Genomic DNA, 25,215 nt, shown 5'->3' on the forward strand with positions numbered 1-25,215 from the left:
ATATGTGGAAATTAAACAACACACTCTGAAATAACCAATGAATCAAAGAAGAAATCACAAGGAAAATTTAAAAAATACTTTTCAGTTGAATGAAAAATACCCCACAACATACCAAAACTTATGGGATGCAGCTGAAAGCAGTGTGAAAAGGGAAATTTATGATCCAAATGCTATATTAGAAAAGGAGATGTCAAATCAATAACCTAACATTCTATCTTAAAAAACTAGAAAAAAAGATCACACTAAACCCAAAGCAAGCAGAATAAAAGAAATAATAAAGATTAGAGAGGAAATAGAGAAAATGAAAACAACAGAGAAAAATCAATAAAATCAAAACTTGGTTCAATGAAAAGATTAAAAAAAAATTGACAAACCTAGAATGACCAAGGAAAAAAGAGAGAAGACTCAAAATTACTAAAATTAAGAGTGAAAGTGGAGACATCACTACTGACCTTACAAAAATAAAAAGGGTTACAAGGAAATACTGTGAAAGACAGTATGCCGGACTTCCCTCGTGGCTCAGTAGTTAAGAATCTGCCTGCCAATGCAGGGGACATGGGTTCGAGTGCTGGTCCAGGAAGATCTCACATGCTGGTCCAGGAAGATCCCACGTGCTGCGGAGCAACTAAGCCCATGTGCCACAACTACTGAGCCTGTGCTCTAGAGCCCTCAAGCCACAACTACTGAGCCTGAGTACCACAACTACTGAAGCCTGTGCGCCTAGAGCCCGTGCTCTGCAACAAGAAGAGTCACCGCAATAAGAAGCCTGTGTGCTGCAACGAAGAGTAGCCCCCGCTTGCTGCAACTAGAGAAAGCCTGTGTGCGTCAATGAAGACCCAAAGCAGCCAATAAATAAATAAATAACTTTATTAAAAAAGAAAAGAAAAGAAAAACAGTATGCCAACAAATTAGACAACCTAGAAGAATGGATAAATTCCTTGAAACACACAAATTACCTAAACCAACTCAACAAGAAGGGAGAATCTGAATAGAGCTATAACAAGTAAATAGATTGAATAGTAACTTTAAAACTTCCCTCAAAGTAAAGTGTGATCAATGGGACTTCCCTGGTGGCGTAGTGGTTAACAATCCACCTGCCAATACAGGGGACACAGGTTGAAGCCTTGTGCTGGGAAGATCCCACATGCTGTGGAACAACTAAGCCTGTGTGCCAGAACTACTGAGCCCTTGTGCCACAACCACTGAGCCCTCGTGCTGCAACTACTGAAGCCCACATGCCTACAGCCTGTGCTCCACAATAAGAGAAGCCACTGCATGAAAAGCCCACGCACCACAACAAAGAGTAGCCTCTGCTCGCCATAACTAGAGACAGCCTGCGTGCATCAGTGAAGACCCACCACAGCTAAAAAACAAAAAAGAAAATGTGGTCAAGATGTGGCTTTACTGGTAATGCTACCAAACACTAATGAAGAATTAAAGCCAATCCTTCACAAACACTTAAAAAAAGAAGAAGAGGAAGAGGAGGGAACACTTCCTTAGTCTACACAGTAATTATTACTCTGATACTAAAATGAGACAAAGACTTCACAAAAAAACTATAGACTAATATACCTTATGAATATAGGTACAAAAATACTGAACAAAATACTAGTAAACAATTCTAGCAACATGTAATAAAGACTATGTAGGGAATTCCCTGGTGGTCCAATGGTTAAGACTCCTTGTTTTCACTGCTGAGGGTCTGGGTTTAATCCCTGGTTGGTGAATGAAGATCCTGCAAGCTGCACCGCATGGCCAAAGGAAAAAACAAACAAAGAAACCAAAACCGCTCCCCCCTCCAAACTATGTAATATGATCAGGGGGACTTAAACCAGAAATGCAAGGTTGCTTTAGAATACACAAATCAAGTAATATGTCATGTCAATAGAATAAAAACCAAAAACCAAATGATTATCTCAATAGACACACAAAAAGCATCTGATAAAATCCAACACCATTACATGATAAAAAAACTCCACAAGCTAGGAATAAACAGAAACTTTCTCAACTTGATAGAGGGAATTTGTGAAAAACACACAGCTAGCATAATACTTAATGGGGAAAGACTGAAAGTTGTCCTTCTAAGATCAGGGATAAGACAAGGAAGGCCATTCTCATCACTCCTATTCAGCACTGTACTGAAGGTTTCTAGCCAGGGTAATTAGATAAGAAAAAGAAATAAAAGGCATCCAGATTAGACAGGAACAAGTTGAACTATTTATTTTCAGATGACATGATCTTATGTACAGAAAAATCTAAGAAATCTACTTTAAAAGTATTACAGCTAATAAACAAGTTCAGCAAGGTTGCAGTAATACTCAAAAATCAACTTAATTTCTATATGTTATCAATGAACAACCTGAAAATAAAGAAAACATCTGCATTTACAACAGCATCAAAAAGAAAATACTTAGGAATAAATTTAACAAAAATAGTACAAGACATGTATACTGAAAATTACAAAATATTGTTGAAAGAAATTAAATAAGATCTAAATAAACAAAAAGATATCCCATGTTCATGTACTGCAAGACTCAATATTATTAAGATAGCAATATTTCCCAAATTGATTTACAGATTCAACACAATCTCTACCAAAATCCTAGCTTGCTTTATTGCAGAAAGTGACAAGCTGATCCCAAAATTCATATGGAAATGCAAAGGACCCAGAATGGCCAAAATAATCCTGAAAAAGAACAAAGCACAGAAGACTCACACTTCTTGATTTCAAAATTACTATAAAACTACAACAATCAAGAAGTGTAGTACTGGCATAATGACAGACATACAGATCAGTGTAAGAGACCAGAAATAAACCCATATATTTATGGTCAAATGATTTCTGACAATGGTACCATGACAATTCATGGATGAAACAGTCTTTTTAACAATAGTGGTAGGACAACTGTATATATGTCCTCATGCAAAAGAATGACATTCGAGCCCTACCTCACACCATATACAACAATTAACTCAAAAAGGATAACAGGCATAAATGAAAGAGCTAAAGCTATATAACTCTTAGAAGAAAATATGGGAATAAACTTTTATGATGTTGGGTTAGGCAATGGTTTTTTTAGATATTATAACAAAATTACAAGCAGCAAAAGAAAAAAAAAGATTAGTTGAAACGTATAAAAATCAAAAACTTTTCCACTTCAAAGGACACAATCAAGAAACTAAAAAGACAACCCACAGAATTGGACAAAAATTTTGCAAATCGTGTATCTGAGAAGATTTGTATTTAGAACATATTTTAAAAGTACAACTCAGTAGTAAAAAGCAAATCCAATTTTAAAATGGGCAAAGGATTTGAATAGACAATTCTTCAAAGAAGATATACAAATGGCCAGTAAGCACATATCAAGATGCTTAACATCATTAGTCATTAGGGGAGTGCAAATAAAAATCACAATGTGATACCACTATATACTCACTAGGATGGCTAAAATAAAATTACAAAGATAGAGAATAACAAGTATTTATGAGGATGTGGAGGAACTGAAACGCTCACACACTGGTGGTGAGACTGTAAAACAGTATAGCAAGTTTGAAAAACAGTCCCTACTCCTGTCCTCAAGAAATTTACAATCTAGTATGGGATGAAAGTGGGGACACAAAAATAGCATTTGAAAGAGCCATAATGAAAAACTGGATATAGTTAATAAGGGTCTTTAAAATGTTAATCATTGAGATATTACATCTGGGACAATGGCAGAGTAGCAAGCACCGGAAATTCATCTCTCCACCCAGACAATAATTATACTAGTAGAATCTATTTGAAACAACTATTTTAGGAACCCTGGAGTTTCTATGAACACTTATAGGTTCCAGGGAAAGGCTAGCCTGGCAAACTGTGGTTAATATCAGTCAATTTCAGCCTTCAGTGCAGTAGTGACTACTAGTTCCCAGCCCCCAGCCCTATGCTAGGCAGCTGTGGGGACAGCAATCTGTGGTTTTGGTGTAGCTTGCTGGAGTCAGGGTGGGCAATAAGGACCTTGTCTTTGAAATATCAGGATCAGTGTTCTGATTATGGATTGCAGCTTCTGATGGCTGACATGCAACTAAAGGCTGCTCTTGTTCCAATCCTCACCAGCTGAAGCAGCTTCCAGGGGATTTAAAAGAGAACCCTTTTTTTTTTTTTTTCTACACTGAAAAACAACTGCATGTACACATTATTTTAGAAAGCCACTGTGCTTGCTCAAGAAGAGGTGTAACCTCAGAAAAGACCTGAGATCTGAAGTTTTCACCTCAGTTGGATCCACAACATAGAGACACCATACAACAATAAAACAAACAAACAAAACAAAACAACAACACAGCAAAGCCTGGGCAATGGGGAAAATCTGATTTCCAGAGTTACCACATTATAAGATTTAAATGCCCAGTGTTCAACAACAACAACAACAAAAATCACAAGGCACATAAAGAAAGAGAAAGGTATGGCCCATTCAAAGGAACAAAAGAAAAGGATGTAATTTGTACTTGAGGAAGCCCAGATGTCAAGTTTACTAGGAAAAGACTTGACAAGAACTGTCTTAAAGATGTTCCTTTACAATGCTTCCTTTAGTAAACAGCTAAAGGAAGACATGGACAAAGGCAGGAAAATGATGTATGAACAAAATTAGAATACCAATAAAGAGACAGAAATTATAAAAAGGAACCAAGAAGAAAATCTGGAGCTTAAATACAATAACTATAGCGGAGAATATGCTATACGGGTTCAAAAATAGATTTAAGCAGGCAGAAGAAAGAATTAGCAAAACTTGAAGATAGGACAACTGAAGTAATAAAGTCTGGGGAACAACAACAAAAAAAGTGAATGGAGCCTAAGGCACCTGTGAGACACCATCAAATGGACCAGTATTTGCATTGTAGGAATCCCAGAGGAGAAGAGAGAAAAAAAAGGGAAGAAAAAATATTTGAAAAAATAATGGCTGAAAACTTTCCAAATTTCATGAAAGACATGAATCTACAAATCTAAGAAGCTTAATGAGCTCAACATTGACTAAAACATCCACCTGAGACACATTATAATCAAACTATTGAAAGTCAAAGATAATCTTTTTTTAACCATTTTTTAAACTGAAGTGTAGTTAATTTACAATGTTGTGTTAGTTTTAGGTGTACAGCACAGTGGTTCAGTTACACACACACACACACACACACACACATATTCTTTTTTAAGATTCTTTTCCATTATAGGTTATTGTAAGATTCTTTTCCATTATATATTATTACAATATATTGAATAAAGTTCCCTGTGCTATACAGTAGGTCCTTGTTGTTTATCTATTTTATATATAATAGTGTGTATATGTTAATCCCAAACTCCTAATTTATTTCCCCCTGACCCTGCCTCCTCTATCCACTTTGATAACCATAAGTTTGTTCTCTATGTCTGTGAGTCTGTTTCTATTTTGTAAATAGTTCACATGTATCATTTTTTTTTTAGATTCCACATATGTGATATCATATGATATTTGTCTTTCTCTGTCTGAGTTACTTCACTTAATACGATAATCTCTAGGTCCATCCACATTGATACAGATGGCATTACTTCATTTTTTATGACTGAGTAATATTAATGGACATTTAGGTTGCTTCCATATATTGGCTATTGTAAATAGTGCTGCTATGAACACTGGGATGCATGTATCTTTCTGAATTAAAGTTTTCTTGGGTGTATGCCCAGGAATGTGACTGGTGGATTGTATGGTAACTGTATTTTTAGTTTTTTTAAGGAAACTCCATACTGTTTCTCCATAGTGGCTGCACCAATTTACATTCCTACCAATAGTGTAGGAGGGTTCCTTTTCCTCCACACCCTCTCCAGCATTTACTATACGTAGTTTACAAAGATAAAGAATCTTGAAAGTAGGAAGACAGAAATGAGTTGTCACACACAAGGTATCTTCAATAAGATTATCATCAGACTTCTCATCAGAAACTTTGGAGGCTAGAAGGCAGAGGGCTGATATATTCAAAGAGCTGAAAGAAAAAAATCTTTCACCTGAGAATTCTATATCCAGAAGAGTGTCCTTCAAAAGTGAAATTAAGGGACTTCCTAGGTGGCACAGTGGTTAAGAATCCGCCTGCCAATGCAGGGGACATGGATTCTAGCCCTGGTAGAGGAAGATCCACATGCGTTGGAGCAACTAAGTCCATGTGCCACAACTACTGAGCCTGTGCTCTAGAGCCTGTGACCCGTAACTACCGAACCCATGCCCTGCAACTACCGAAGCCTGTGTGCCTAGAGCCTGTGCTCTGCAACAAGAGAAGCCACTGCAGTGAGAAGGCCGAACCACAACGAAGAGTAGCCCTGCTTGCCGCAACCACAAAAAGCCCGCGAACAGCAACAAAAACCCAATGCAGCAAACAAACAGACAAACAAAAACCACAGTGAGGGCTTCTCTGGTGGTGCAGTGGTTAAGAATCCGCCTGCCAATGCAGGGGACACAGGTTCAAGCCCTGGTCTGGAAAGATCCCACATGCCGTGGAGCAACTAAGTCCATGTGCCACAGCTACTGAGCCTGTGCTCTAGAGCCCGCGACCCGTAACTACTGAACCCATGCTCTGCAACTACCGAAGCCTGTGCGCCTAGAGCCCGTGCTTCACAACAAGAGAAGCCACTGTAATAAGAAGCTGGCACACCGCAATGAAGAGTAGCCCCCACTTGCTGCAACTACAGAAAGTCCATGCACAGCAACAAAGACCTAATGCAGCCAATAAACTTTAAAAGTAATTAATCAATTAATTAATTAATTAAAAATATTAAAAAAAAAACCATAGTGAGATATCACTACACATGTCAGGATGGCTATTATTAAAATATGATGTGCACCTGAAACTAATATAATGTTTATGACAATTATATCTCAATTAAAAAATCAAACAATGTAACATCATTTAATAGAATGAAAAAAAACCTCACATGATCATCTCACTTGACTCAGAAAAGCAACTTGAGAAAAACAAACACCTTTTCATGATAAAAACTCCTAGGAAACTAGGAATAAAAGAAAAATTCCTCAACATGATAAAGAATATTTATGAAAACCTCATGGCTAATATCATATGGTAAAACACTGAAAGATCCCCAAAGGTCAAGCAACCAGAAAGACAAGGATGCCTGCTTTCACCACTGCTATTTGACAATTTACTGGAAGTTCTAGCCAGAGCTAGTATACAAGAAAGAAAAAAAGGCATCTAAATTGGAAAGGAAAAACTGAAACTACCTGTTTGCAGATGACATGATCCTATACATAGAAATCCCCCCCGCCAAATACACAAAAAGCTACTACAGCTAATAATAAACTCAGCTAAATTGCAGGGTATAAGATGAACATAGAAAAATCAGAAATGAATAATATGAAAATGAAATTAAGAAAGCAATCCCATTTATGATAATGTCTAAGAAAATTAAATATTTAGGAATAAGTCTAACGAGCAAGGTGAAAGATTTGTACACTGAAAACTATAAAACACTGCTGAAAGAAACTGAAGATGACCTAAATAATGGACAGATAGCCTGAGCCTCTTTAATGGACAGGAAGACTTAACACTGTCAAAATGGCAATACCACCCAAAGAGATCTACAGGTTCAACACAATCCCTATCAAATTCTAACAGCTTTTTCCATAGATGTGGAAAGCAGATCCTCAAATTCATATGGAATTGCAAGGGACCCAGAACAGCCAAAGTAACTTTGAAAAAGAATACAGTTAGTGGACTCATACTTTCCCAACTTCAAAACTTACCACAAAGCAATAGTAAGTAAAATAGTATGGTATTGGCATAAGGACAAACATGCAGATTAATGCAATAGAATAGAGAGCCCAGAAATAAACCATCATGGATATGGTCAAGTGATTTTCAACGAGGCTGCCAAGACTATTCAAGGGAGAGAGACTAGTATCTTTAAAACAAATGGTTCTGGGAAACTGCATATCCACATGCAAAAGAATGAAGTTGAACCTTTACCTTACATCATATACAAAAAAATATTAAATCAAAAAGGATCAAAGAGCCAAATTTAAGAACTAAAATTGTAAAACTCTTAGAAGAAAGCATTGGGGAAAATCTTTATGACATTAGGTTTGGCAAAGACTTCATGATTATGACATCAAAAGTACAGGCAACAAGTAAATAAATTAGACTTCATCAAAATTAAGAACTTTTGTGCATCAAGGGTTACTATCAATAAAGTGAAGAGATAATTTACAGAATGAGAGAAAATATTTGCAAATTATATATCTGCTAAGAGATTACTATCTAGAATATAGAAAGAGCTTCTAAAACTCAACAACAACAAAAGCCAATTAAAAAATGGACAAAGGGGACTTCCCTGGTGGCGCAGTGGTTAAGACTCTGCTCTGGGGCCCAGGTTCTATTCCTGGTCAGGGAACTAGATTCCACGTGCATGCTGCAACTAAGAGTTCGCATGCCACAACCAAGGAGCCAGTGAGCTGCAACTAAGGAGCCCACCTGCTGCAACTAAGACCCTGTGCAGCCAAATTAATTAATTAATTAAAAAATGGGCAAAGGACTTTAGAATAGACATTTCTCCAAAGAAGGTATACAAATGGCCCATGAAAAGATGCTCAACATCATTAATCATTAGGGAAATGCAAATCAAAACCACAGTGAGATACCATTTCATACCTACTAGGATGGCTATAATTCAAAACAAAACAAAAATTAGAAAATAAAAAGTGCTGATGAGGATGTGGAGAAACTGGAACCCTCACGCATGGCTGGTAAGAATGTAAAAGAGTGCAGCCTCTGTAGAAAACGGTTCGGTGGTTTCTCAAAACACTGAACTATCACATGACCCAGTAATTCTACTCCAAGGTATACATCCAAAAGAATGGAAAGCAGTGACTTGAACAGATACATGTACAACAATGTTCATAGCAGCATTATCCACAATAGCCAAAAGATGGAAACACCCAAGTGTCCAACAACAGATGAAATGAACAAAATGTGGTATACACACACAATAGAATATTATTCAACCATAAAAAGGAATGAGATTTTGATGTATGCTATAAGATGAATGGACCTTGAAAACATGCTTAGTGAAATAAGCCAGACACAGAAGGGCAAATATTGCATGATTCCACTTATATGAGTTAGAATAGGCAAATTCATAGAGACAGAAAGTAGATGAGAAATTGCCAGGGAATGAGGGGAAGGAGGAAGAGGGATGTCTTGGATATTGTGAAAGCTTTGAGTGTAGAGAGAGGTGATGGTTATACAACACTGTGTCTATATTTAATGTCACTGAATTGTACACTTATGATTAAGATAATAAATATGTATATTTTACCACAGTAAGAAAGTTAACTATATACACCTCCAAAGTTAAAACATGTCCACACAAAAACTTGTCTATGAATGTTCATAGCAGCACTATTCATAATAGCTAAAAAGTGGAAATAAATCAAATGTCCAACAACTGATGAATAAATAAAGTTGTATAACCATACAATGAAATATTATTTGGCAATAAAAAGGAGTCAAATAAAACTGGGGAAATTCTTGGGACCTCCCTGGTGGTCCAGTAGTTAAGACTCCACGCTTCCATTGCAGGGGGCATGGGTTCAATCCCTGGTTGGGGGACTAAGATTCTGCATGCCATGCAGTGTGCCCAAATCAAAACAAACAAAACAAACAAACAAAAAAAACTGGGGAAATTCTAATAAGATTGATGGATTGTATTAATTTTAATACCTGGTTGTCATATGCTAAAATTTTGAGAAATGTTACCAGTGGAGGATTCTGGACAAAGCATATAAACGGCTCTCTCTGTATTATTTCTTACAACTGCATGTGAATATGCAAATGCCTCAATAAAAACTTCAATTAAAAAAAACACTGTTCCAGAAGGTGACACTGGCTGTGACCTCAAAGTGCCCTGTGGAATATTCTCCTAAACTTTTTGCCATAGGCTTAGTTATTCATATTAAAGTTTTTGAACTTGCCCTTGAGAAAAAAAGGAATGAAGTGCTGATACATGCCACAACATGGAAGAACCTTGAAAATATTATCCTCAGATGCCAGTCACAAAAAAAACGTAAGTTGTATGATTTCATTTATATGAAATATCCAGAACAGGCAAATCTACAGAGATAGAACGTAGATTAGTGGTTGACTGGAGCTGGGCAGGAGGGTTGGGGAAATGTGGGGAAAACTGCTATGTGTATGGGGTTTATTTTGGGGATGGTGAAAATGTTCTAAACTTAGGCTGTGATGATGGTTGCACAATTGTGTGTATATACTAAAATCCATTTCATTGTATACTTTCAATGGGTCAATTGCACAGTATGTGAATTACACATCAACACAGATATTAAAAAAATTCTTGTTAGCTTTTGAGGTGGACAGAGGTAAGGTGAAGCTTTGGAAAACTTTATGTACTGGTTAATCATGCCTTTTTTGTCCCTCATTAGTACAGTTAAACAGTGAGCCATATATATCTTACTCAGCACCCTGAATTTCTATACTTCCTCTCCTGACCTTAAGAATAGGATAAAGACTGTAAAATGTGGGATTTTTAAACTCATTCTGAGTCACCTTACCAGTGAGTAGTTCTATCCATGTTTGGACAGTTTCTGTGGGTTCAGTTGCTTTGATGTGTTTGAGAGTTTCATCCAGTAAAACATCACCTGTTGGGCTGTCTGACTTTAGCAGTACCTTTCAGAAAGGAAGAAACAAGAGACCCTGGTTCATTTACTTCATTCAAATTAAAATCATTCAGTATGCTATACCTATATCATTGGTTAAGTATCACAGGAAATGCAAAGCAGCATAACATACTGTCTCTGTCCTCAAAAAATTTAAAATCTAGTATGAGGTGATAGGAGGGAGATAAAAATAACATTCGAAGTGGGCCCCAATTATAAACTAGATATAAATGATAATGGAGCAACGATTCAATAATAACCCTGTGAGCCTGGAAAACCAACTTGTGAAACAATTAGTAAAGCTAGGAAAGTCAGGAAAAGTTGATTAAGTTTGGTTTTAACTGACATGGGATAGCCAAGTTGAAATGTCTGGACAATAGTTAACTATGTTCCTAGGCGTGGAAAAAGAAGACAGACCTAGAAATTTGGGTGTTAATATATCATGAGGTTGATAGATGAAACTGTAAAGGTAAATGATATCTCCAAAAGGATACACACTTATACAAAGTGATACAAACGGAGACTTAGATGTTAAGGAATGGCGAAGTAAAGGAACTAGGATACAGCCAGAGAAGCAAGAGGATGTAATATAACAAAGGTCAAGAACAGAGAAAGTTTCAAGTAGGAGGTAGTCAAAAGTGTCAAATGCCACATATAGGTTAAAGGAGAAAAATAAATTGAAGCCTGAAAATTAACTGGTGACACCTAAGATTGTAGTTTCAGTAGAGTGCTGAGTATGACAGTGATGTTGAGTGAAAAAAATGAGTAGTAAGAAAATGGAGACAGTGGTATAGCTCATATGCTAGAGAGAACTTGCAAAATAATTGGAAGGAGGGAAATTGAATGGTTATCTGAGGATGACCAGAGTTAAATAAAGACTGCAGCTGACCCACATGCTTGCCTCCTCATATATAATACTCTATTTCATAATATTATAGCTACAGATATGCAGAGAAAAATAATCAACACTATCCTAAATGTGATTTTTCTGCATAAAAAAGGGAGACAAATTCATGAACTTCTTGTAACTCTTTAGACCATGGATACTTGGATTTCTCTCTCTGCTACGGGATAATTAAACCAGTTAGACAATGGGACAACTGAATAAATAATATTTATATTGTCTTACTACCCAAATCTTCCTACTCCTCCAAAACGGACTGTTGGTATCTGCCCTTTCATAAGAGGATGTTCACAGAGGATGCTCTACCTTTCTGTCTAGTAGTCGCTTCTTGCGCATGGTGGGGGGTTCTAGATAGATTCGACCTCTCATGGCCAGCTCTATCAGGATGCCCCCTCGCAGGCCAGATGATATGCAGTCATTCCAGAAAGATGTGTAACCCTAGGAAAGAGGAAAAGAGAAGAGAAAGAATGTTCTGAAAGGGATATGGACTTGCAGCAAGCACCCAAAGAACGGTCCACTTTGTTGTGTGATTCATTTCACATCACATTACACAAACTCAAAGCAAAGTACAGAATAAACAACAACAAAAAATCTCTTTAATTCCCTTAATCTAAACCCCCACAAAGTATGATTTTCCATCTAACTTCAAGCTCTTTGTGAATTCCTATCGTTTGGCTGTTAGTTAATAATTGGCATGCCAAATTTTAATTTTTGAGACTTTTGTCTTCTTTGAAATCTGTTTCCAGTGACATTCTAAATTCCAGTGTAGGATACAAATAAGTCAAGTAGAAAAATGTATAAATCATTTGAGCCTTTTACGCCTCCAAGATATGTATTAGTTGCAAGCTATTTTGATGGGTGGTATAGTCAGCTCTGCTACTGACTAGTTAAGTGCCTTGGGTATGTTACTTAACCTTTTTCAAGTGCAATGTCCTCATCTGTAAAATGGGGGCATTGATATCTTTTTAAGTTTATTGTGAGGAAAAGTGAGATATATATAAGAAACCATTTAGTATAGTGCCTGGTATATCATAGGCACTTAAATGTTAGCTTCTCTTCCCTAGGACTATAGGGAATACAAAGATATATAATTAATAGCCACTGTCTTAAGAAGCTGAAAATGTAGCTGGAAAGACCATGCAAACCCCAGGAAAGTTTTCTGTGATAAGATAAAATTTTAAAAAAAAGCTCAATTGAAAATGGAGTAGAAGAGACAGGCATAAATTACTATAGGAAGTTTGGTTTAGATGATAGTTTTTCAAATTACAAATCACTTTTGGGCTAGAGTAGTCAAGAACTCTTAAGGGACTTGAGCTGGGGTTTGAAGAACAGATTGAATTTAGCAGAGAGGGATGCTTTTCCAGATGAAGGAAGTCATCCAAATTCTACCTATTCTTCAAAAGGGCGTTCTAAGCAAAAGTGTCAAGGAAGGAGACCTCAAATATGTTTAGAGATTTAACTCAAGAATTTAAAGAGAACTCATGAGATCAAGTTGGCTGGGCTAGGCTGTGGAAAGCCTTGATGCCCTGAACTTTTTACTGAAAGGCAATATTAAATTTTGAAGGTCCTGAGCAAGGAGTTATGATTAACACAAGGAAGACCCATCAGTGTTATCAGAACTGTTTAACACTCTTTAGCTATCTTTGTGGGTAACAATCCCTCTCATTGGAGAGAACCTCGGCGTGATGTTGGCAGATTCTAGTGTGTCTTTAAAGCATCACCAAGAAGAAGTCACTATTAATAACAGTAATGTCTAATATTTACTGAATACTTACTATGTAGTAGATTTGCACTAAGCTTTTTTGCATGCATTATATGATTACATCTTCACAACAATCCCATAAGGGAGGTACTACTATTATCCAAATTTTAAAGATGAGGAAACTAAGGCTTATGGAGGCTATGTAACATGATAGAGGTCACAAAGCTAAATAGTGACAAAGAATTAAACATCTTTTAAAAATTCCAGTTTTCCTCTTTATTGATTTGGAAGTTATACATTCACTTTTCTTAAGGAAGTTATCTTTGAAATTTTAACATGATAATTAATTCAAAATTAATACAAGATCTAATTTATTTTTAAAACAAATCAATATATCAATCCCTCTCCTAGTTAGCCAATGTTTTATCCTTTTTTAACCTCACAAATTAGACATCATTATTAGCATCACCATTTCATACAGGCAGCACTTGTTTAGATTTACTCAGATGCTTACCAACTTCTTTGCTCACCATTCCTTCTTGCATCTCAGACCTCCTTTCTGGTACCATTTTCCTTCTTCCTAAGGTAGAATTTCCTTAAGTGAATGTCTGTTGGAGGCAAACTGTCTTTTGTTTATCTGAAATGTCTTTATTTTACCATTGTTTTTAAAATATTGTTTATCTGGACATAAAATTCTAGGTTGATAGTTTTCTCTTTATCACAATGAAGATATTGTGCCCTCCTCTTCTAGCCTCCAGTGTTGTAGTGAGAAATGTATCATTCTTATTGATTGTGGTAGGCGATTTGTCTTTTTTCTTTGGTCCTTTAAGGTCTTCTCTCTTGGTGTTTTGCAGTTTGACTACAACATGACTGTGTGAATTTACATATCCTGTTTGGTATATGCTTCCTGTCTCTGTAGGTTCATTTCTTACTTCTCGAAAACTTTCCATTCTTATCTCTAAGAATTTTGGCTTTCTTCCATTTCCTTTTTTCTTTCTTTCAATCTTTCTTATCCTAACCTCCGTGCTTTTTAATCTCTCCTTTATAGTTTCCATTTCCTTTGCCTCTATATTGTTTTCTCAAGAGTTAATTCTAATCTGGCTTCCAATTTACTCTCTCCATCTATATTTAATACGTCAAACTAACCTTGAGATTTTGCTTTCAACTATTTTTCATCTCTAAAAGTTTTATTTAGTTATTTTTCACATTTGCCTGGTCATTTGTGATCATTTCTTCTTGTTCATTTTGTGATTCTTTTATTTCTTTTTTGTTTAAAGAACTTTCATTGAGATACAGTTAACATACAATAAACTGCATATATTTAGAGTGTAAAATCTGGTATCTCAATCTCCCAATTCATTCCCCCCCAACCCACCCCGCTTTCCCCACTTGGTGTCCATATGTTTGTTCTCTACATCTGTGTCTCTATTTCTGCCTTGCAAACCGGTTGATTTGTACCATTTTTCTATATTCCGCATGTATGTGTTAATATACGATATTTGTTTTTCTCTTTCTCACTTCACTTTGTATGACAATCTCTAGGTCCATCCATGTCTCTATAAATGCCCCAGTTTCATTGTTTTTTACAGCTGAGTAATATTCCATTGTATATATGTACCACATCTTTTTTATCCATTCATCTGTTGATGGACATTTAGGTTGCTTCCATGTCCTGGCTATTGTAATATCATAGGTACTTCATATTGTTTGATCATTTTAATATCTAAGGTCCGTCCTTGAATGACCTATTATTTGTTTATTTCTGCTGATTCTTTCTCGTGGGTGTATTTTTCTTTGTATGTTTGATGATATTTGAAGAGTCCACATTTCCCTTTTTTTTTTGAATCTATGAGATTCTGGAGGCCTAATTGAGGTATCTTCCCCTAAAGAGGAAGATTTGCATTTGCTTCTGCTGACAGTAAGGCATGGCAGGACTGGGAGACTGCCACACAACAGGGACCACATTTAAATCTAGGTTCTCCATTTTATTTCAGCCCAAAAGTTTATTCCTGACCACCTAATTCCTGAATCTCTGGACTAATTTGGTAATTTGCCCCAGAGCAATCTGGTTTTCATGTTTGTTTGTTTGTTTCTTTGTTTGTTTTAGTTTTGTGACCCTGTGTACTTTTTTTAAGAACTTTTATTGATATACAGTTAACAGACAATAAACAGCATATATTTAGAATGTACAATTTGGTATTCCAATCTCCCAATTCATTACTCAAGTCTAGGATTTTAATTTCGGTGTTTGGGGGCCCTGAAGATTTCCTTTACATTCCAAAGGCCCAACAATACATTAAAAATTGTTTTACCACTATACTGCCAGAAGTAGAGGTCTTCTAAATCCATTTTGCTCATAGTAGGATGATCTTTAAGCTCAAATCTAATCATATAACTCCCTTCCCCTCTGCTTAAAAATCTTTCAACATAAATCACAGCAAGATCTTTTTTGACTCACCTCCTAGCATAAAGGAAATAAAAACAAAAATAAACAAGTGGGACCTAATCAAACTTAAAAGCTTTGGTACAGCAAAGGAAACTATAAACAGTACGAACAGATAACCCTCAGAATGGGAGAAAATATTTGCAAATGAATCAACAGACAAAGGATTCATCTCCAAAATACAAAAACAGTTTATCCAGCTCAATATCAAAAAAACAAACAACCCAATCAAAAAATGGGCAGAAGACCTAAATAGGCATTTCTCCAAAGAAGACATACAGATGGCCAAGAGGCACATGAAAAGCTGCTCAACATCACTAATGATTAGAGAAATGCAAATCAAAACTACAATGAGGTATCACCTCACACCAGTCAGAATGGGCATCATCAGAAAATCTACAAACAATAAATGCTGGAGAGGGTGTGGAGAAAAGGGAATGCTCTTGCACTGTTGGTGGGAATGTAAATTGACACAGCCACTATGGAGAACAGTATGGAGGTTCCTTAAAAAACTAAAAATAGAGTTACCATATGACCCAACAATCCCACTGCTGGGCATATACCCAGAGAACACCATAATTCAAAAAGACACATGCACCCCAATGTTCACTGCAGCACTATTTACAACAGCCAGGTCAGGGAAGCAACCTAAATGTCCATCAATGGATGAATGGATAATGAAGATGTGGTAAATATATACAATGGAATATTACTCAGCCGTAAAAAGGAACAAAATGAGGACATTTATAGAGACATGGATGGACCTAGAGACTGTCATACAGAGTGAAGTAAGTCAGAAAGAGAAAAACAAATATCATACAGTAGTTTATATATGCAGAATCTAGAAAAATGGTACAGATCAACCAGTTTGCAAGGCAGAAATAGAGACACAGATGTAGAGAACAAACATATGAACACCAAGAGGAGAAGGGGGGGGTTGGAGTGGGATGAATTGGGAGATTGGGATTGCCATATATACATTACTAGTAAGAAAAAAAATATCAAATTGTATGCTTTAAGTATATGCAGTTTATTGTATGTCAACTATATCTCAATAAAAGTTCTTAAAGAAAAAAAAGATCTGAATGCAAAAAAAATCAAATTGTACGCTTTAAACATATGCAGTTTATTGTATGTCAATTATATCTCAATAAAAGATCTGAAAAAAAAAATCTTTCAAATGCTCCTCCCACACAGTCAAATCCAAATTTCTTAGTACATAGTACTTAAACCAGGAGGCTGCTTACTAGTCTCTCTGTGACTTCTTTCCCCTAGAACACTATGCCCCAGCTTTCTGGAACCATTTCAAGTACTCTTAAGGCTTCATTTTTGCCTACTGGCCTTTGCACACACAGTTCTCTCTGTATAGAAGAATCAATATCTTTTTTATTCAACCCCTCCTTGTTCTTAAGGATTGAGTACAAGGGTCACATCTTCCATGAACCTTCTCTAACATTATCTTTCCCTCCACTCCACCCTATGGGCTAGGTTCCTCACCTGGGGGTGCATGCATGTGTGTGTGTGTGTGTGTGTGTGTGTGTCTACTTCTCCCCTATCATTTATTATATCACATTGCAACCAACTGTTTGTCCTCAGTAGACTATAAATTCCTTAGGGAGAGAGTACATGATTGATATACAGTATTTCTCACTAAATGTTTTTTGAAAGCATAAATTTATGATTGAAAGTAAATATGTTAACCTGGAAAAAGCTCAGCTTGAATCATAAGCATCCCTACACATATCCAAATTTCCTGAGGGCCTGATCTTAGACTCAAAGCTGGGATTAGTTCTCTCCACTGCCTGCCTCATGGCTACTTCAGGAGTAATACTCATAACTCCTTTTTAAGGAGGGAGTAAGCCTCCCCCCACATCCCCCAATTAATACTTGGTTTTATATAAATTAGCTGCCTAATTAAGGTTAAACAGTAACTTTACTTTGGAATACATAATTTACTTAGGCATAACTTTTATATACTCCTGGTGACTTTATGAATCTCAACAGATGTGCAAACATTTCAGCCAGTATTAAAGCAATTAGAGGAAGCTTTTCCTCGTTTTTTCATTTCTGCCTGACCATATAACTTCTGTTTCAGTAACAATGATGTCAGATTGTCAACAGAACTATAGAAGCACTGCAAATAAAGAAAAAATGCAGACCAGGATGTACAAACTGTATGTTTTTCAATATCACACTTTCCCGTCATACTATCTCATATTACATAAAACTCTTCAAATAAGTTTTTTTAACTTTGTTTTTATTGAATCATATGTCATAATAGAAAAAAGTATAAAAATACATGAGAGTTTTTAAAATTATAATAACTTTAAGGTACAGTTTCCTCTAAATATATTGCACTATCTTGGTAAATTCTCAAACCATGTATAATAAAGATTCTGTGTTAAAGGGCCAGAGCTTTAGTATGCAGGGTGATCTAGCACATGCATACTGAAATTCACCACTCAATCATTAAATTTAATTACCAAAGGTTATATATATGAGGGAAAAGAGAAAAAGAAAAATTTTAGGATCTACTAAAAAAACAAAATTGCACACTACTTCATGACCAACAGAGAATATTGGAGAATTGGCAGAATGAGATGTTTGGATAGTAGACTTTGTTTTGTCTTGATTATAAATGTAATATATGATTGTCAAAAAAAAAAAAAAGAAAGAAAAGAAAGATCATATTTTAGAAATGTATAATTTAGAAAGCAAAAGTCTCCTATAATCTTATTACCTCCACATAACAGTTGAGTGGATATTTCTAGATTTTATATACACAGTCTATTATATATTTGTTAATATTACATACAGAAATAAGATCATATTGAGTGGCAACTTTTCCACTTAATCATTATTTGGGATATATTTCCACATAACTAAACACAGAACTACCTCAATCACTGTTATGGCTGCATAGTATTGCATTTTAGATGCACTATAGTTTATCTATCCAAGCCCTTACTGATGTATGTTTGGGTTGCTTACAATTTTTTTTCCATTATAAAAAAAATGCTATAAAGAAATATTCATTTGTATGTGTATTTTTGTTGAATAAATTCCTAGAAGAAATTTTTGAATCAAAGATTATACATGTTGAAATTTTTGATAATGCTATTCTTGTAAAAGGAGTTTTTAAAAATAAAATAAAAATTGCTCATAAATTCTATCATCCTATTATCATTTTGGTGTTTGTAAAACCAGATTTTTCTTTATATATACAATATACATATTTTCTTTCATACCTACCAATTTTCCCATCTGCTTCTTCCCCCACCCTAGTTTTGGGGCTTTCCTTCATAGAACAGCTTTGTGTAAATTATAGAACAGAATGTATACACTATAAATTTTCATAAAATATTGGGGAGTAGAGGTAAAAGAAACTGTGAGAGAGGTAATTTCATAATCTTTCATAACAGGAAGTCAATAGAATATTGCCTAAAGTGGAATCATGTGGATTAAGAAAACATGACCCAACACCGTTTTCTAAAAACATTTCCAAACATACACAAAATATACACATCTTCCTGGACCAGGGATTGAACCCATGTCCCCTGCATTGGCAGGTAGATTCTTAATCACTGCACTACCAGGGAAATCCCAATAACACTGTATTGCTATCTATTTTTTTTTTAGTAGTATTGATTTACAATATTGTGTTAGTTTCAGGTATTCAACAAAGAGATTCGGTTAGATAGAGAGATATAGATATAGCTAGATAGGTATAGATAGATACATTCTTTTTTTCTGATTCTTTTCTATTACAGGTTATTATAGGTACTGAATATAGTTCCCTGTGCTGTTCCAGTAAATATTTATTTTATACATGGTGATGTTTATCTGATAATACTGTATTGTATAACTGAAATATGCTTAGAGAGTAGATTGTAAACGTTCTCTTTCTCTCTCACACACACACAAAACACAAAAGTGATGGATGGGGGGAAATCTTATCGCAATGCATACATATATCAAATCACCATGTTGCATACTTTAAATATTTTACAATTTTGTCAGTTATACCCAAATAAAACTGAAAAAATAAAAACAAAACAAAACAAAAACAGCAAACTCTGGGTAAGGGGCATAACTTGATTTCCAGAGTTACCGTATCATTAGATTCAAACGTCCAATTTTCAGCCAAAAATATCATAAGACATATAAAGGATGAGTTCAGTATGCCCACTCAAAGGAAAAAAAAGAAATCCTAACAGAAACTGTCCCAGAAAGACCAGATGGCAGACCTAGTAGCCAAAGACTTTAAAACAACTATCTTAAAGATTCCCAAAGAACTAAAGGAAGATGTGAAGAAAGTCAGGGAAATGATGTATGAACAAAATGGAAATATTAGTAAAGAGGCAGCAAACCTAAAAAGAAACCAAGAAGGAATTCTAGAGCTGACAGTATAATAATTGAAATAAAAAAAATTTACTAGAGGGATTCAAAGGCAGATTTGAGCAGACAGAAGAATTAATAAACTTGGAGACAGGACAAATTGAAATTATTGAGTCTGAGGATCAGAAAGAAAAAAGATTGAAGAATAATGAACAGATTCCAGGGAACTGTGGGATATCAACAAAAGTGAATGAACATACACACTTTGGGCCTTACAGAAGAAGAGAGAGCAAAAGGGGCAGAGAGATTTTTTTGAAGAAATACTGGCCAAAAACTTCCCAAGTTTGATGAAAGATATACATATAAACATCCAAAAGCTCAATGAACTCCAAATAGGTTGAACTCAAAGAAATGCACAGAGTCATATTAAAATCAAACTGTTGAAAGTCAAAGACAAAGAGAGAATTTTGAAAGCAACAGAAGATAAGCTGCTTGTCCCCCATAAGAAATCCTCAATAAGAGTATCAACAATTTTCTCATCAGAAACTTTGGAGGCCAGAAGGCAATGCGCTGATACACTCAAAGTGCTAAAAGAAAAAAAACAAAACAAAACAAACCCCAAAAACATCTGTCAACCAAGAATTCTATATCTGGCAAAACTATCTTTCAAAAGTGAAGGATAAATTAAGACATTCCCAGATCGGGGCTTCCTAGGTGGCACAGTGGTTAAGAATCCACCTGCCAATGCAGGGGACATGGGTTTGATCCCTGCTCCAGAAAGATCCCACATACCGTGGAGCAACTAAGCCCATGTGCCACAACTATTGAGCCCATGTGCTGCAACTACTGAAGCCCATGCACCTGAAGCCTGTGCTCCACAAGAGGAGCCACGGCAAAGAAGAGTAGCCCCTGCTCACTGCAACTAGAGAAAGCCCGTGTGCAGCAAGGAAGACCCAACACAGCCAATAAGTTAATTAATTAAAAAAAAAAAAAGACATTCCCAGATAAACAAAAGCTCAGAGAGTCCCTTGCCACCAGGCCTGCCCTGCAAGAAATGCTTCAGGGAATCCTACTGGTAAAAATGAAAGGACACTGGACAGTAACCCAAAGCAGTATGAAGAAATAAATATGTCAGTAAAGGTAAACATATAGGCAATTACAAAAGCTAGTATTATAGTAAAAATGGTTTGTAACACCACTTTTTGTTTTCTACAAGATTTGAGACTAATACACTTTATTTTTTTCCAATAAGGTATATACTTTTTTTTGGAGACTAATATACTTTAAAATATTAGTCTAAAAGTGAGTAAGAGTATAACTTTGGTTCTTTACATTCTGTTTTGTACATAATTAAAAAGACTAATGTATCACAATTAGTTTAAGTTTTGGGGCACAAAATGTATAAAGATGTAATTCTGTAACATCAATAACTAAAAGGGGTGGGATGGAGCTATACAGAAGCAGAGTTTTTCTATTTTATTCAAGTTAAGTTGGTATAAATTCAAATTAAAATGTTATAACTTTAGGATGTTAAATGTAATACCCATGGTAACAACAAAGAATTTATGTTTGAACATAAATTCCACAATTTATTGGCCAGTTTAACTTTGACTCCCATAAAGAAAGGATAATATTTGCTTTGCAAGATCAAGCAAGAGAAAGTACAAAATGTTTTGAAAGCTCTGTTATACTAATAAAATATAAAGAGGGAGACAAAAGAGATGAAATGGCTCATCTCAAGTTTATAGAGTCAATGGTTACCGACAAAAGTCCAAATTTAAGCGGGTGGGTTTTGTCTTAACATCAATACCAGATATTTTAGAAGAAAACAGTGTTCACTTGGGGTTGGGGAGCATACAGAGAGGCAGGATTTCAATGAAATAGCTTAAACTATATTTTCCTGCTGTTAAAACAGGACTCTTGTCTCCCAGTTTATTTCCTTTTGTACCAACAGTAAATAATTATTTGGGGTTATATGACTAGATATTAAAAAAAAAAGGCAAAACAATTTTTTTAATAACAGCCTGTATTAATAAAAACCACAAAACCTGACAAACAAGTCCTTCTGATACACTTGTCATATTCACAATGGCAATAGTAGTGACAAGAGATTTATTTTTCATTTTGTGCAATCAGGAAACTAAAAGACCAGTTCATGACCTAAATTATAAATTACACTTTTAATCTTTTGATTTTAATAAAATGTTTTAGGACTGAGCAACTTTCAAAGAGGAGCAATTTTCTCCATCTATAGCCATTCATCCACAAATTGTGTACTGACTTACTGTGACTGGTTTTTTTAACCTACTGTTCACTGAGATTTTTTTACCATCTTTAAAAAAGTTTGCACTTCCAATCTCCCATCACTAATAAATTACGAGTAAATTATAACTGATGAAGGATCATAAGTAAGCTTGAAGAAGCTTAGCATTAACATATTTTATAATTTAAAATGAAAGTTTTATTCAGTTTGATTGATCATTTTTCTATATGTATGAATAGTGACATTTGAAAGAACATAACTGGTAAGTACAAGAATATTGTTAGCAGCACTATTTATAATGGACTCCTGAATTCCACTTACCAGTAGAATGAATGGTCATATATTCATACAGTGAAATACTATATTGCCATGAACTGAATTAAATTATATGCAACAACATGGATGAATTTCAAACATATTGAACAAAAGAATACATGACAGTATTAACCCCAAAACACAAAGTTTAAAAATAGGCATGTGATTAGGGAAGGGCACAAGATGATGCCTATAGGATGCTGACAATGTTCTATTGATGGTGGTTACATGAGTGTTTGCTTTAAAATTACTTGTTAAATTTTACATATGTGTTTTATACTTTTTTGGATATGCTATACTTCACAATTTTCCCCCCAGATCTTTATTGGAGTATAATTGCTTTACACTGTTGTGCTACTTTCGGCCGCTATACAACAAAGTGAATCAGCTGTATTTACACATATATCCCCACATCCCCTCCATCCCACCCCTCTAGGTTATCACCAATCATCGAGTTGATCTCCCTGTGTTATGCTGTTGCTTTCCACTAGCCATCTACTTTATATTTGGTAGTGTATATATGTCAATGCTACTCTCTTACTTTGTCTCAGCTTCTCCTACCCACCCCTGCCATGTCCTCAAGTCTGTTCTCTACATCTGAGTCTTTTATACTTCACAATTTTTGAAAAGTTAAACAATAAAACACACAACTGGATGTCCAGCTCTGGTACTTGTTTCAAAAGATCTGAGTTCATTTAAAGGAGACGGAATGCTTTCAAATATTTGTGGTTACCCCAGTTGCAAATCACTGAAATTATTACAAACATCCTGCTAATGTTCTTTTTTCCCTAGAAACCATCTCTCTTCACAGACTAACTCTTGCTCATCTTCAGAATTCAGGTTAAGAGTTATCATGTCCCAGAAGTCTTTCCCAGTGTCTCTTTTCCTTCCCTCTCCCACCTACTACTTTCCACACCCATCCAAGTTAGGTATCATTCTTCTTTGTTCCCTCAGTATTCAGAACACAGTTATGCCTATATTACACTGTATCCCAACACTCTGCTGACTTTCCTGACCCTCCTCCTAACTTCTCCAGCCACTCCCAGGCCACCAGACTATAAATAATCTCAAAAGCAGGGACTATTGTTTTTGTTCTCTTCTAATATTCAGCACTTGACACATATGAGACATTCAGTAAATTTTTGGTGACTAAACAAATGAATGAAAATATATTTCCACAATACCAATGAACAATACTTCTTGTCAATTTTTACTCCAGTGACATTAGAAATATGGTGAAAAGCTTTTATGTCACAGTGCATAATAAGTACTCAATAAATGACATTATTAATTAAGCAAGAGCTTTTTAAGGAAGGGAAGAGGTTAAAAAACACTGTCCAAATTTAAAAGATTATGGCCTAAAGTCAGAAGCCTTAGTAGGTTCACTCCTCTTATAGGTAACTTAATTATAAAGATTTTCATAAAGGAAAAGTTTGAAATATATTAGCAATTTAATTAAAGCCTTAACTGCCATGAATCAATACTAACATCTATATCAAAACTCCTAACAAAGGCAATAATGACAAATAAACAGCATCTTGATTTCAATAGGAAATACATCTATTTTACTTTGGTCATGCGGTGCTCAAGTTTAATTTTCTCAGTTGAGGTCAGTGTTATTGAACTGAGGTAACATCTAATTTGAAACATACTTGAAAGGTTAGATTCTTCAACATATATTTAAATTTCTTCATTATTTCAATGAAATAATCAAGATAATGAAGCTTAATATTTTAAACCAGTCTGTGGCAGCTACTCCTTAGAAGAATCTTAAGAAAGGATGACTAATATTTCACAAGCAATTTGACTATATGACCTACTGTCATTTTTTTCTAGGCCTACAGTTCTTGAAACATTATGTTATCTTCTGCTTACAGGCTTTTTGGAACATGTAATTAAAAAAAACTGCAGCCTAAGGTTCTGTACAGAAAGTTTTATGAAAATCTTCAGCAAAAGTTAACTTTGGGACTTTGGGATGCAAAGGTTAACCTTTAGGATTTTTTTTTTTTGACATGTCACAAATAAACCATGTAAAAACAATAAATTACATACATACCAAAACATATACTCACAAAGAACATAGAGCAAAATTATCCTTCAATTGGACACAAAAATGAAATGGGCATTGCTGTTTTCACTAGGCTGATCCCGTTTTACTTGAAAGAGTCTAAAAGTCTCACCTGGTACTCAAAATCATTCCTACTCTGTTCTGAGTCTAATTTGTCAATTTTGAATTTCACTGTTTTCTAAGAACACCATCTACTTCAGTCATACTGCTACTCAACTATCTCCCAAATTTATCAAGCTCATGATACCTTTGCTCATTCATCCAGAATGTGTTCCCTTCTTCCATTTATGTAAATCCTATCCATTCTTAAAGACCCAGCTGGTTTTACTACCTTCTGCTCTTCCCCAGATTATTCCAACTCACGGTGATCTCTCCTCCCACCAACTTCCCCTGCTCTTACTGTCCTAACTTGGAAAAACTTGCTGTTTTTAATTGTTGTTTACTGCTTTACAAATCTTTTGAGACTTCCTTGGTGGCACAGTGGTTAAGAATCC

The 25,215-nt window shown here is 35.4% G+C and overlaps 1 protein-coding gene across 3 annotated transcripts in view; it reads right to left on the reverse strand.

Moving 5' to 3' along the window:
• Positions 1-25,215, reverse strand: part of GOLPH3L (golgi phosphoprotein 3 like) — a 33,545-nt gene that overhangs the window by 2,472 nt on the left and 5,858 nt on the right. For 2 of the 3 annotated variants that reach the window (XM_057722348.1, XM_057722357.1), the window contains 2 exons: positions 11,899-12,030; positions 10,584-10,698 (listed from right to left, as the gene is read on the reverse strand). In XM_057722348.1, coding sequence (XP_057578331.1) covers positions 10,584-10,698; positions 11,899-12,030 — 247 coding nt within the window. The remainder of the gene's footprint in view (positions 1-10,583; positions 10,699-11,898; positions 12,031-25,215) is intronic. The other variant, XM_057722365.1, reaches the window with a different exon arrangement.

The sequence above is a fragment of the Hippopotamus amphibius genome, chromosome 1, assembly GCF_030028045.1.
Source record: "Hippopotamus amphibius kiboko isolate mHipAmp2 chromosome 1, mHipAmp2.hap2, whole genome shotgun sequence".
Taxonomy (NCBI): Eukaryota; Metazoa; Chordata; class Mammalia; order Artiodactyla; family Hippopotamidae; genus Hippopotamus; species Hippopotamus amphibius.